This window comes from Mastigoproctus giganteus, chromosome 3, assembly GCF_048544385.1.
Source record: "Mastigoproctus giganteus isolate SK-2022 chromosome 3, ASM4854438v1, whole genome shotgun sequence".
Taxonomy (NCBI): Eukaryota; Metazoa; Arthropoda; class Arachnida; order Uropygi; family Thelyphonidae; genus Mastigoproctus; species Mastigoproctus giganteus.
In genome coordinates this window covers 256,798,905-256,814,263 of record NC_143577.1, presented here as the reverse complement: position 1 = coordinate 256,814,263, position 15,359 = coordinate 256,798,905, and the positions used below count along the sequence as shown (strand labels likewise).

General features: G+C 38.4%; 1 protein-coding gene across 5 annotated transcripts in view; it reads right to left on the bottom strand.

Moving 5' to 3' along the window:
- Strip (striatin interacting protein) overlaps nucleotides 1–15,359 on the bottom strand; it is a 325,994-nt gene that overhangs the window by 47,604 nt on the left and 263,031 nt on the right. For all 5 annotated transcript variants that reach the window (XM_090371052.1, XM_090371055.1, XM_090371051.1 and 2 more), the window contains one exon: nucleotides 2,621–2,687. In XM_090371052.1, the coding sequence (XP_090227178.1) occupies nucleotides 2,621–2,687 (67 nt within the window). The remainder of the gene's footprint in view (nucleotides 1–2,620; nucleotides 2,688–15,359) is intronic.

Genomic DNA, 15,359 nt, shown 5'->3' with positions numbered 1-15,359 from the left:
GGTGAAAATTTAATAGTTATAACTAAGGAACATAATTTCAAATTATGGGGAAAGAGGCAGAGACGTAACTGTATGAAGTTTTTTTTAGGCCAGCAAGCTGTAAATCACTTGGATAACTCAATGGATAGTTGAGAATGGAACAGCTTGGGAAAATTCAAACTCAACTGGATCTCACTTACATGCAGGGTGGAACAAGTAAAGCTTAGGCATATGGTAAATATTAACCACTAAACCCATGGAGAACACCTAGGTGATAGCCACAGTGCTGCTAACAGTCTCAGTAACAGGAATGTGCAAGCAGAGCCCTTGGTTGTTTCCAAAAAGCTGGACTTACCACCTAAAATTTGCTACACTAAGCTCACAAATCAAATCTGGATATCAGATGCATCTGTGTTTTCTACCAAGGTCATCTATGAAAGGATATCTACACTATGAAAAAACTTTAATGAAAATCCTTTTGAGCCTACAGACCAGTAAGGCTCCTGGAGTTGATGGAATATACCCTATAATCTTAAGAGAGGCGGCAAGCGAGTGCATTGAACAATTGAGGCTAATTATGCGAGCATCACTAGACTCTGGGGAGATTCCCTTGGATTGGAAAAGTGCAAATGTATCTCCCATACATAAGGGTGGCTCTAAAAGTGAAGTTGGAAATTATCGACCTGTCAGTCTGACTTCAGTAGTAGGGAAAATCATGGAGGCAATGATCAAGGGTGGAATTCAGGATCATTTGGATCGAATTGAAATTCTCAAGGATACTCAGCATGGTTTTGTAAAGGGAAAATCATGTTTAACAAATCTGGTTTGCTATTTCAAAAGGGTCACTCACGAGCTGGATTTAGGGAATAATTTCGACATTGTTTATTTAGATTTCAGCAAAGCTTTTGACTCAGTCCCACATGAGCGGTTGCTTTATAAGCTGGAACAGGTTGGAATCACTGGGAAAATCCTTAGATGGATAGAAGGATGGCTTCAGGGCAGGAGGCAGAGGGTTGTGATAAATGGCTATTCCTCAGATTGGGTTGATGTAAGAAGTGGGGTTCCCCAAGGATCAGTATTAGGACCACTGTTGTTTTTAATTTTCATAAACGACATTCCAACATCACCTGGGAAACAGTAATCCCAAAAAAACTTATTCACTTGGTGGAGTTCAACTAAACCCAGTACTGGAGGAAAGGGACTTGGGTGTTACGATACGGTCAGACATGAAATTCTCTGAGCATTGTAAACAGGTTGCAAGGAAGGCCCATGGTGTCCTATTGATGATCTATCGAACTTTTGCAAGTAGAGATAGGGACTTGATAATCCCATTATATAAGGCTTATGTTAGACCACACTTGGAATACTGTGTTCAAGTATGGAGACCGCACCTAAAGAAAGACATCGAGCTTCTTGAAAGGGTGCAAAGAAGGGTAACTTGCCTGGTGAGATCGGCAAAAGGGCGTCCTTATGAAGAAAGACTTCGAATATGTGGGTTGCAGAGTTTGGAAACTAGACACCTTAGAGGAGATTTGATTGAGGTGTTTAAGGCTCTGAGAGGCATCAGTAAAATGAATGAGGACGAAATTTTCAAGATTATAAATGATGCTAGAAGTAGGGGACATAAATTCAAGTTACGGGGGGAAATGCTTAGATTGGACTGCAGGAAGTTTTATTTTAGCCAGCGAGTTATAAATTACTGGAATAAGTTGCCTTCATGGGTGGTAGAGGCCGACAGTTTGGGGAAATTCAAAGGTCATCTGGATAGTACTTTCGGGTAAGGGAAGCACATAGGATGATAGGTTTAATTTCCTTTTTATTTATTTTTTATTTTATGTTTTTTATTTATTAATTATTATTATTTAGTTATTTATTTTATTTATTTATTTATTTTTATCATTGTTTTGTTCGGATTTTTTTTTTTTTTTTTGGCTGGTGCAGCATAAGCCATAGGCTTTCTTGCACCATGCGGCCGTTACTAATACTAATACTAAATACTATATTCAAAATTTTCTGTCTCATTACATAATCTAATCTCTCTCTCTCTCTCTCGGGATCATTGCAAATCTTAGTTTTAGTAACTGAGTTCCTGCAATGGGTGCAGTAAACCACGGATGGTAAATACCATATTAGTTTACTACGTAAACTATGCAGGCATGAAACTGATTCTGAGCTCACCTGTTCTCCATTTGTTAAAATATAACTGTGGCCACTGTCTTAAAAGTTTCTTCAACATCATCTTGCCTAGGTATCCATGGTATGTGAAGTATGAAAAAATAGCATGCCTTGTTGAATTTTATGAATTTTGAACAAATGCCACAAACATTTTTCTTCGCTGGAACTAAACTCATCAGTTTAGTGCCAAGAAGAAAAATGCCTGTGATGATTATAAAGTGTCAGGAGAAACAGAAGCCTAGGGTAAGTATAAATTAGTCTGTAATCAAGTTACTCAGAAGGACCACTCACATAACTTTTTTATTTTTTTTGAAAAAAGATATGCACTAACATTTTATTAATGGATGAACCTGTAACAGTTATTATTAATAAATATTTAAAAGCATGATAAATTTCAAAAATGTACTGAATTTTCATTTGTAATTTGTAAATGTATTTGATAATTTAATACACACCAAGTACATACCAAAGTCTCAGCTGTGAGCTCTGGCTGTTCACCAATAACACAAGCTGGAAAATCTATTACTGATATTCTACATGAACAAATTAAAAAAAAAAAAAAAAGTTAATTCAAAAGAAATAAGTTGGATAATTTCTTTATTATGCAAAAATTAATTCATACAATTTCTATCCTGTTTTAAGCATCATAATGAAAATTTTATAAACTTCCTCTTGTAAAGTGCAAAATTATAACTTATATAGAGTGGTCCATAGATCAGTAAGAAGAGATGCAATTTATTGAGAGGAAAATTAACAGTTTGAATGTTATTTATATGTCATAAATAACATCACACATATATATAATATTAATAAAGTAATATGGACAAGATATTGACTTCAAGATATAGTTCAGAAGAACGTGCACTATATACATGTTTATGATATGAAATTAACACTATATTTTTAATTGAAAATGACAAAATGACTATGAAAATGACAAAATGACTATAAAAATGACAAACTGCAATAGTTTTGTTTGCCTCCTCCTAGAAAGAGAAAATAGTGTGCTCCTTAAAGACCTCAATCACATTCTCAGGTAGATGCTTGATTTCTAAAAAAAGTAAAGAGAACTCTCTACGTAAGAACTCTCTTTGCATCCTTGTTGCTTTCCTTTGTACCTTTTCAAGAAAGCTGATAATCTTCTTGAAATAAGGCCCAAAGCCTGTATACAGTATTCAAGGCATAGCTTTCTGATTTGTAGAGTGAGATAATTACTTCTATCTTCATGGGCAAACTTTCTGTACATCACTGATAATACTACATATGCACTGTCCTAGCAATTATATGAAAGTGTTGAGAGAAATTTATGTTGGACTGCATAACGATCCCTAAGTCCTTTTTATGTTCAACAATCCTAAAAGTACTATCCCTAGGTGAATTTAGCTTTGGATTACTAAGACTTAAAAAACTGCATCTAATAAATAACATTCAAACAATTATCATTTTTAGATTACCCATGATTTATTTACTGTGATTCACCTGTCTTACTATAGCAACATAACCTCTTTCATGCTGTTCATTCACCCTGCCAACCTTAATACAATCATCTAATTCTGACATTAAATAATGTCATTATTGCTATCAATAAAGGCGCCTCCGTAGTCAGGTGGGAAGGAGCAGCAGTGCGTAGCACATGCTTCTTGATTAGACTGGGGTTCGAGCCCATCACCACCAAATACGGAGGATGCGGAAAGGTCAGGGAATGACCACCGCATATCCCGAAGCAATATGGCCTTAGTTGCTAATGCTCCTAAAAACCAAATAACAAACAAACAAACAACAGCTATCAATAATGAAAATCAGAATTATGATGGTCCTAGCACAAAACCGAGAGATACCCATTCATAACAATGATTAATAAAGAACACTACCCATTTATAACCACTGTTATCTTCTACCCATTAACCATCTCTTTATCAGAACCCTTAATGCCACACTTCTTTGTATGCACAAGATGTTCATAAGAAGTTGTACACAAAAGACTGCTGTATAAACTGGAGCAGTGTGGCATTACAGGCAAGTTATTGCTATGGATAAAGGGATGGTTGAGTGGCAGAAGATGGAGAGTGGCAACAGTGCTCTTCATGGACTGATGTTATCAGTGGAGTATATCAGGGTTCAGTGTTGGACCCATTGTTGTTTTCTATATTTATTAACAGATACTGATGAAGGTATATTAGGCTTAATGTCTAGGTTTTCAGATGATACAAAGGTTGGCAGGGCTAATAACACTAATCAAGGTATGCTACTGTAACAACAAGATCCAGAAAAATTAGACAGTTGGGTTGAGAAATGGTAGTTGAAGTTCAACACTGACAGCAGGGTACTCCATATCGGTAGCAGCAATACAAATTAATGTATCTGAGTGTAGTTATCCACTCAAGGTAGTGGATAATGAAAAAGACTTGGGAGGTAATTTCACAGTCAGATATGAAGTTCTCTGAGCAACACAGGCAGGCTGCCAGAATAGTTAATGGCATTTTGTCTATGATATACAGGCACTTTGCTAACATTTCTGCATTAAATGGGATTATCACATTGTATAAGGCAAGGTTAGGCTACATTTTGATTACAGCATATGGGTCTGCAGTCCTCATTTTAGGAAGGATTTAGATGGGGGGTAGAAAAGGGCAATAAGATTGGCGAAGGGAACGACAAGGGTGGTTTTATCAAGACAGACTTCAGTTTTGCAAATTGCACTGGAGACTAGGCATCTGCAAGGTGATCTGACTGATAAAGCTTTAAATGGACTGAGCAAGCTGAAAACTGATGGTTTCTTTCAGATGGTTTGCTCAGACTACTCATATGAAGGGACATAAATTCATTGAGGAAGGGTGGTTGCAAGATGTTTGCAACCATGTGAAGGTTTGCCTTCAGCTAGTGGGTGGTTGATTGTCGGAACAAACTTCCACCTGTTATCGTGGACATGGGTTGTTTGAATATATTTAAGTAAGAACTAGACAAAATGCTGGAAGTAATGATCAGGTGATGTGGGAAATTATTATTATTTTTTGGTTGATGCTTTATAAGCGTGCTTTCTTGCATCATATGTCACCTATTAATATTAATACTAAACTCCAAATAAACAATGTCAAAATTAATTCAATTTCGATTCCCATCTGACTCATGAGCGACTCTTTCATGGTTGCTAAGCAGATTAGCATTAGCACTAGTATAGGCATATGATGCAAGAAAGCAAGCTTATATAGCATCAACCAAAAAATAAAAAAAAAAAAACCTTCCCATTTCACCTATCCATTCAATCCAAATGTTTGTCTAGTTCTGCCTTGAACTTACTACCCACTGGCTAAAGACAAATTTCTGCATATCTATTCTACAGTTGTCTTTCCTCAATGCTGGAGACTAGGCATCTGTGAGGTGATCTAATATAAAGAGTATATTAGATCACCAAGGAAGGTTGTTCCAAAAAACAGAAGTCAAATGAATAAATGAGGAAGATGAAAAGGTGGTTCTGTGAGTTTGAAGTTGGACAGTAAATGGATGTTGCCTGGTGGACTGTAGTAGTAGTAGTGGTAGATGACTTTCATCAACCGGTGAAATACCACCACTTTGCTTATTGGAGGCTTGAAGTGGTGAAACCCATGTTTAGTCTCTAGAGCAAAGTTTCCGGCACCCCCCTACCCCCATACTTCTGCTTCAACCCATGCACGGTACTAAGTACTATAGGTTTTGATACCTTTCGTGTTTGGGGTTTTCATAAAAAAAAAAAAAAAAAAAAAAAAAGTAGTAGTAGTAGTGGCATGTGATGCAAGAAAGCATGTGCATGAGCTTATGCAGCAGCATCAGCCAAAAAAAAAAAAAAAAGCACATCATTCGCTCCAAATGCCTGTCCAGTTCCTCCTTAAATTTATTCAACCTATCAACTTCCACAACAACAGATGGAAGTTTATTCCAGCAATTAACCACCCGCTGGGTAAAAGCAAATTTCTGCACATCTATTCTACATCTGTCTTTTCTTAATTTGAATTTGTGTCCCCTTAGGTTCGTAATCTGAACAAGTGGAAGGATCCCATCAGAATTCAGCGTGCTCAACCCATTCAAGGCCTTATACACCTCAATCAGATCACCGCGCAGCTACCGAGTCCCAAGCCACTGCAATTTGCAGAACTTAAGCCTCTCTTGGTAAGAGGATCCCTTCATTCCCCTCACCAATCTTGTTGCCCTTCTCTGTACATGCTCAAGTAAATCTCCATCCTTCCTAAAACAAGGCCTCCAGACCTGTACGCAGTACTAACCGTGGCCTGACCATTGCTTTATACAGAGGGATAATCACTTCCTTTTCCCTGCTAGCAAAATTCCTATATATCATTGACAAAACCCCATGACTTGCCCTGGCAGCCTGTCTGCATTGCTCAGAAAACTTCATATTTGCCTGCACAATTACTCCCAGGAATTAAAAGTTTCTATTTTGAAAGAGAGACAGTGGGAATTATAGAAGCCAATACAGAAGAACAGTGCCCATGGAAGTATCTGTAGAAAAGGCATGTAGCAGAAACAGTAAGTTATTATTGTTATTATTTGGTTTTTAGGAGCATTAGCAACTAAGGCCATATTGCTCAGGGGATATGCAGTGGTCATTCCCTGACCTTTCCGCATCCTCGTATTTGGTGGCCACGGGCTCGAACTCTTGTCTAATCAAGAAGCGTGTGCTACACACTGCTGCTCCTGCCCACCTGGCTACGGAGGCGCCAAGAAACAATAAGTCTATGAGATAGAGAGTTGAGAGGCTCTGTTAGAGAGGAGTCATAATTAACCTAACTGCCCCCTTCTGAATGGAATCTACAATCCTGAGAGAGGTTTTGGGGGCACCGCCCCAGATGTGGGAACAATATTCCATGGTAGAGCGGATTTGCGATTTGTACAGTGTGAACAGCTGTTGGGAAGAAAAGTAACGAGACCGAAAGAGAAAACCAAGTTTTTTAGATGCAGAGGAAGCAATACAGTCTGTCCTCGTATAGCACGATAGTTGCATTCCTAGAAATCCTCGTGCAATGCAAAATCGTGCAATATAAACAACAGGCCCTATGGGAAAAGTAGGGTTAGGTGCCGACCACCCAAGATTGAACACACATTTGGAACCAAAACATTACCAAACACAATAAATAATCGGGTAATTTTAATCGTTATAAAATACGTAAGTATTTTATAACGATTAAAATACGTAATAAAAATAATATTATTTTATAATAAAGTATTTTTAGTATTTTTTAATACTAAAAAATTTATTATATTAAATAAAATAGTCGTAATAAAATACTTACGTATTTTATAATACGTAATTATAATACATAAGTCGTAATAAAATATTGCTAATGCTTTTGCTTCTATCGTAAGCAAACTTGCTTTTTGTTTGATTTTCTATCCAAAGAGATGACAGCCGTTCCATCTCTTCCAATTCTTTGTGTCTTAATCTAATGGATTTTAATTACACTTTGAGTTGTTCCCGCTATGAAAGTTGTTTTTATTTTCTCTGCATTCTTTGTAATTCTCGGCGTTGCCTCATTTAGGTCTGTAGCACGTGCAATATCACATGGTCTTTCATTTCGCTCAAAGCGTTTCACAATTTCATATTTTTTCTCTATTGACAGAAGTGGACTGGCCATAAGCCTTACGGGGAAAACCACGGTGGGCCGGAGGCCGGTGTGATTTTGGCCATAAACCGTAGTATGAGGCCACTATAAATTTTCCCGGGTAAGAATTTTTGACCCAGTCCGTCTCTGTTTATCGATATTGCTTTTTTTTTTCTCTCTCTGAATCTGCAGTGTCTTCGCCAGGAGGCTTCCTTTTCACACCTTTTAATTATTTTACTAATTTTTAGGGAATAAAGCACAATTACAAAACGAGGAGGCACGCTTGATACACATAAACAAAGCTGCGCGCGTGTAGCAACTGAATAAATAACACCGTAAAGGCCGAGATACACTATTAATTAACACCTCGCATTTTACAAAAGCACATTTTTGGAGGTTACTACCATAAAACAATAAAAACAATTTCCAGTTGCGTTTCTGCTAGTGGAACCTGTTATAAACTGGTAGTAAACTCCATCTAATTGCATTTGCGATTATATCGATAGCTGGAATTGTGTTGGTTTTTACGTTATTATGGTGAAATGTGTTTCCCCTTCACTGATATAAAACACATAAATACATTTTCAGAAACTTCTTTATTCCTATCGTGTTGCGTTCATTTGGGGGTGATTCCGCGTTCGACTGCCATTTTCTTGTAAACACAAAGGCGAATCGTGTATAAGCGAATTCGGTTCGTGTTATATAAGATAACGTTCCCCTATTTATAAATCGTGTATGATCGAATTCGTGTAATGCAAACACGTGTTATACGAGGACCGACTGTATTTGTAATGTGCTTGTGCCAAGAAAGATTAGAAATCAGGGTAATCCCCAAAAGAAATATATCATTTTGCATAGAAATCGGAGTGCCACCAAAGATAAACATAGAAGCAGAAGAATCTTTTTTGCAAGATTGAGTTTTAGAAGGATTGAAATAACTAAGATGTCTTTGCCACACTGGAGAATTACCTGGAGATCGGCATTTAAGGAATGGATATTCGAGAAGTTGAAGCTGATTGAACAGGGCAGGGTTTTTCAAAATGGAAAGTGGAATGCAATGTGCTATCATCAGCAAAACTATGGATAGGATTTCCAGTCAATAGAAGAAGGTCATTAATATACAAGAGGAAAAGAGTGGGGGAAAGAACTGAACCTTGGGGGACACCAGCATTAGTGGAGAAGTTAGAAGACAGAGATCCATCTACCATCACCCTCAGTGAGCGATCAGAGAGAAAACTGGATAACTAATCACAAAAATCAGTTAGGAAACCATAAGATGGAAGCTTGTTTAGAAGACCTTTATGCGAAACATGATCAAAAGCCTTTGAGATGTCAAGAGCAACTGCTTGTGTTTCACCGAACTTTTCCATTGAATTTGTCCATAAATGGGTAACATACGCCAGAATATCAGCAGTGGATCGACACTGACGGAATCCATACTGGCAATCGTTGATCAGTCGGAAGGTTTCTAGGTAGTTTAAGGGTTGGCGGTTAATTGATTTTTCCATTACTTTAGAAAGAGTAGAAGTAATTGCAATGGGACTATAACTGGATGGGAGGGACTTGTCACCCTTTTTAGGAACTGGTTGGTTATGAGCAAATTTCCAAGCAGAAGGAAAAACACCTTTGGAATAAGAAAGAAAAAAGGTGGCTAAGAACAGGAGTAAGTTCAGGAGCACAGGTTTTGAGAGTGGAGAAATACCATCGGGACTTGGAGATTTCTTAGCATCGAGATTTGTCAAAATCCTTCTGACATCCTTTTGACGGAAGACCATAGGAGGTATTGATTTTTTTTTTTTTTTTGATTTGGTAGTTGTTGGCGCATCGGCTTCTGTGGCCATGTTGCACCTCCCAAGGTTTTTGCAGTACTTTGATCCAAACCCGAGGCGGGAATCGAACCCGCGACCTTTGGGTTGCCGGGCAGGTACTTGACCCACTCGGCTAGCCCGGTCGGCCAGGAGGTATTGAATGGAGCGTGCTGGAAATGGTGGGAGGTGTTTTACCAAGATCATTAATACATGGGTTGGAAGAAAAATGGGATGCTAGCAGGTCAGCTTTATCCTTGGCTGAAGTGACAACAGAACCATCTGGTTTTGACAGAGGTGGGAGCAGAGATGGGCAAAAGTTGCAGCCAATAGCTATGGCAAGAGACCAGAATGCTCGGCTACCATTAGGGCAAGTAGCAAGTTTTCTACTCTTAGCCTGTTCAAAATCTAGTTTGGACTGATTAATGACTGCTTTACAATTGTTGCAAGCTTTGGTGTAGGCAGAAAATGAAACTGAAGAATTGGAAACAAGCCAATTACGATACGCCACGTTTTTCTCTTGAAAAGTCTTAGCACATTTATTGGAAAACCAAGGTTTAGATAAAGGACGAGATTTTAAAGTGGAGTGTGGAATAAAGGATTCCATTCCTACAAGAATAATTTCACTGACACAATCTGAGCAAATGTTCACATCACAAGTTTTGAAACATTAGCATTAGCATTAGTAGAGGCATTTGATGCAAGAAAGCAAGCTTATGCTGCATCAGCCAAAAAAAAAAAAAAAACCCCACTTCCACTTCACCCCTCTGTTCGTTCAAAATACCTGTCCAGCTGAGCCTTAAACTTATTTAGGCTATCAACCTCCACCACAAGGGATGGCAGTCTGTTCCACCAACCAACCACCCGCTGGCTAAAGGCAAATTTCCACACGTCTATCCTACATCTGTCTTTCCTCAATTTGAATTTATGCCCTCTCAGGTGATTTTTCTGAGCTAGAGGAAGAATCCCATCAGCATTGAGCATGCTTAAACCATTCAAGGCTTTATACACCTCTATCAGATCACCTCGCTGGTGCCTAGTCTCCAGACACTGTAATTTGCAAAACTTAAGCCTTTCTTCGTAAGAGCACCCCTTTGTTCCATTCACTAATCTTGTTGCCCTTCTCTGTACTCGTTCCAGCAGCTCTACATCCTTCTTGAAATGAGGCCTCCAGACCTGTATACAGTACTCTAGGTACTGTATACAGGTCTGACCATTGCCTTATACAATGGAATAATCACCTCCTTATCCATGCTGGAAAAATTCCTGTATATCATTGACAATACTCCATGAGCTACTCTTGCAGCCCGTCTGCACTGCTCAGAGAACTTCATATCTGCCTGCACAATCACCCCCAAGTCCCTTTCATTCTCTACCACTGTCAGTGTAGTACCACAGAGTTGATACGTTGCTCTGGGGTTGCTGTTTCCCATGTGTAGTACTTTACATTTGTCAATGTTAAACTTCATTTGCCACCTCTCAGCCCATCTGCTCAACCTTTCCAGATCCTGTTGCAGCAGCATAGTGTCAGTAGTGTCCTTGACAACCCTGCCAACCTTTGTATCATCTGCAAACTTGGACATTAAGCTTGATATACCATCATCAATATCATTTATAAATACAGAAAACAATAATGGACCCAACACTGAGCCCTGAGGGACTCCACTAATAACATTAGTCCACGATGAGCAGTGTCCATTGATTACCACTCTCTGTCTTCTCCTGCTCAACCACCACTTTATCCATAGCAGCAATTTGCCTCCAATGTCACACTGCTCCAATTTGTGTAGCAGTCTTCCATGTGCAACAGTATCAAAAGCCTTTCTAAGATCCAAGTATATAATATCAAAGTTATTCCCTGCATCCAGTTCTTTTGTGACTGCATCATAGTATCCAATCAAGTTGGTCAGGCAAGACTTCCCCTTAACAAAACCATGCTGTGTCTGAGCTATAACTGAAATCTTGTCTAAATGATCCTGCAGTGCTTCTTTAACCAGTGCCTCCATTAATTTTCCTGGAACAGAAGTTAAGCTCACAGGTCTATAATTACTTGTGTCAGCCTTTGATCCTCCTTTGTGAATTGGGGTCACATTTGCACATTTCCAGTCTATGGGTACCTCCTCCGAGTCCAAGGAAGCTCTCATAATTATGGCTAAGGGTTTGCTTACTTCCTTTGCTGCCTCCTTTAATATAACTGGATAGATCCCATCCACCCCGGGTGCCTTCCTTGTGTTTATCTTCAACAGTTTCTCCTCCACTTTACTCCCAGTTATTTCAAGATTCTGTAGCTTACTGCTAGAGTTGAATACACCTCTGGCATTCCCCTTGCTGAATAACTCCTCATGTGTGAATGTCAATGCAAAATATTCATTTAGTTTGTTAGCTATCTGAGCAGGATCATCAACAGTTGACCCATCAATATCAAGTGGACCAATCTGATTCATCCCCTTCCTTCTAGAGTTTACATAAGTAAAGAACTCTTTGCTGTTTTTCTTTGCATCCCTTGCCAAGGATTTCTCGTAATCTGCCTTCGCCTGCCTAACCTCCTTTGAAACAGTAATCCAATGAAGGAAAAGAAATCTTGCAGGTCAACCCATTTTGCACTCTTGTAATTCCAAACAATACGTATATCTACCATAAGCATCTGTGTCTCCTGATAATTTATATAAGCGTTCCATGCATTTTTCTTCTCTGCCACGTGTCTCACAATGTCGTCTGATATCCATTTAGGCCTAAACCTAGAACAGCATTTCTTAATTGGTATGAAAAGCCTAGTAGCTTTTCATATCAAGATTAATTCCTTAATTCTGAGATTAATTCCTTGAAGGCTTCTCATTTAGAATTTGCTGTTTTTAACATCATCAATTAATCCCACTATAGAATTTAAAAAGTGTCCGAGACCACTGTAGTCACCTTTACAAAAGCTAAAACCATTCCCTTTCCCTCTGATGGTAGTTACATCTTTAAGTAAATCCCATGTCAGTACATTGTGATCACTGCCCCCCTAGTGGTTCCTTTATATGCGGATTCTTAATGCATAAAGGATCACTGCTTATAGTCAGATCAAGAGGGTTGATCTAATTATCAGCACTCCCGCTGGTTGCCTTTCGAACATGCTGCTGTACAAAACAATCATCCAATAAATCTATTGGATGATTGTTTCTATTTCTCTGTTCAGTTGTTCACTGTACCCAGCAGATTACACAAGGTTTTACTTTACAAGACCAAGCTTTTCTTCCTTCAGAATACCTTTTCTATTTATATATATGGGATTTCCCCATATTGAAATCTTAATCATCTCCTCTTTGACTTTCACTATCACTAAATTCAGACTGATGGTGTTTGTAGGCATACACTTCACTTTTAGAAGTGCCTTTATAGACTGGCAAAACGTTGGCATGTCTCCAATTCATGGGGATTTCCTAAAATGTCCAATGATTCACTCGTAATTTTTTTTTTTTTTTTTTTTATGAAAACCAGAAACACGAGAGGTATTAGAACCTGTAGTACTTAGCCATGCATTGGTTAGAAGTTTGAGAAGATGAAAGAGGATATTTGAACTTCTGTAAACACGTATGAAGGAAGGTTGTTCCGGAAAACAGCAGATGAATGAATAAACAAGGAAGATGAAAAGTTGGTTCTGTGAGTTTGAAGTTGGACAGTAAATGGATGTTGGCTGGACGTGTTCGGACTGTTTTGAAAGAGAAAGTGGGAATTACAGAAGCCAATTCAGAAGAAAAGTGCCCATGGAATTAGCTTGAATGGTTCAACAATCTTTTGCCACTTCCCTCAAAATTACTGGGTATAAGCCAGTAATTTTGTGGGGTTATACTCAGTAAAATTACTACGTATAACTCACAAGCATTACCGTGTTTAGGCTCTAAAGATTTTCTAACAACAATATTCTGTAATTTAAGCATTGCTAATTTTACACTGCTCAATCTCACTCAAAACGTTTTACCTCAATGTTTCTCCTTGCTTGTTCTGTAAGTAAGAAGAAACATTTTCTTATTATGACATTCAGTAGATAGGTGTTAGTTTTTGCAATGTTAGTTTAATTTTTAATAATAATGCATCAATTATTATTATCAATGCTTATTATGATGTTTTTATTTCAACTTTAACAAACAATTATGGTTTCAACTGAAAAATTTACACATAACATGTCATAGGATGTCACGATCCTTACAAGTCACCTGTAAGTTACTGGCCTCTATCCCCCATAACTGGGAGAAAAACCATCACCCCTAGAAAAATGTCTTTAAGCAGCCATAAAGGATGCATGACAGTTGTAAAAAGCCACATAAAAATTTAACTTGTGTATATACTCAGGCCAGAAATATTGTAAATTGAACAAATTTGAGCTTTTGATTAGGACTAACAGAGATATCCAGAAATAGGAATTGAGGAATCTCATTAAGGTGTATTCAGCAGGGATAGGGATGATCTTTGAGATCTGATCTGAGTCAGATCATGTTGAGATGGATGTTGAATTTGTAAGGTGTAAGATGACTTGTAGTAAAAGGAAAGATGTATGTTACAGACCAAACAATTCTGAGGAGTATGACAAAAATTTCTATAGACAACCATGAATGGACAGCTAAACATGACTGCCTCATTATGGTGACTTCGGTCTGCCTATTAAAGACTGGAAATCGTGGATGGGCAAGTGTATTTCATCAAAATGGGACTACTTTGAAAAGGACAGAAATTTTTAGATCAAACACTTCTCAGTGGCTAAATCAGTGAATGCACACTAAGAGACAACTCTATTAAGGATTAGGTAATTCGATAAAAACTAAGTGTTATCTAGTAAAATAGCATTATTTCAATATGCCATGGGAAACAGATTTTTGAGCCATATGGATGATTGTTATTTATTCCACCACGTTAGAAAAAGTAGGAGTTCTAATATCCTTGACTCTCACCAAGGTTCCAAACTGAATCCAAAATTTGGAAGTGCAGAACTAAGAATGAGTGGTGACCACAATGTTATAAAATGGGTAGTGTCCAAAGAGATTTTTATGGCCAAAGAAAAAAGTGAGGTGCTTCAATTTCGCGAGGGGGGGGGGGGGAGAGGGAGAGAGAGCAAGCCACAGTGGATTGAGGTAATCCCTGTGCATATTAATTGGAGTGATAACTATATGTTGCCGGATAAAAAAAAAAGTAAAGTGCAGCCATTATCAACCCACTGCAGGATGGAAGCCTCCTCAACAATTCATGCTGAGGAAAATGGACCATAATCTGCCACGCTGGTCCAGTGCGGGTTGGCAGATCGACCGTATTCAGCAGTCAGGGGCTTGAACCCCGGTCTACTCAAAGAGCGTGTGCTACTGCACTCCCGCTCCTGCCCACTCGGCTACGGAGGCCGTCTGTTGCCGGATATGAGATCATTATGGGAAGCATTCAATAGATTTATCCTGGAAGTTGCAAATGCATTTGTTCCAATGAAGTTATACTAAAGATTGATACCTAAGTGGATGACAAGAGGTTAAGAGTTAATTGAGCAAAAGAAAAAAACATGGGATAGTTACAGATTATTGCAAGCTACTGACATGTTCACTAGTGAACCTTACACGTAGTCTCATTCAAAATAATCACCTTAGTTTATATTACTGCACACCATTGGTTGTGGAGTTAAACTTTAAAACTGGATTGTCATGATTGCAACACAAGGGTACCTACCTGCCCACTGAGGAGAGGCCAACGAACCTTGATACGGTTCTGTTTGGGTGGTAGTATCGGCTGAGAATAAGTAACATTAGTCTTCTCCATTGGTGAAGTGTTACTTATTCGAGGTAGTGCAATA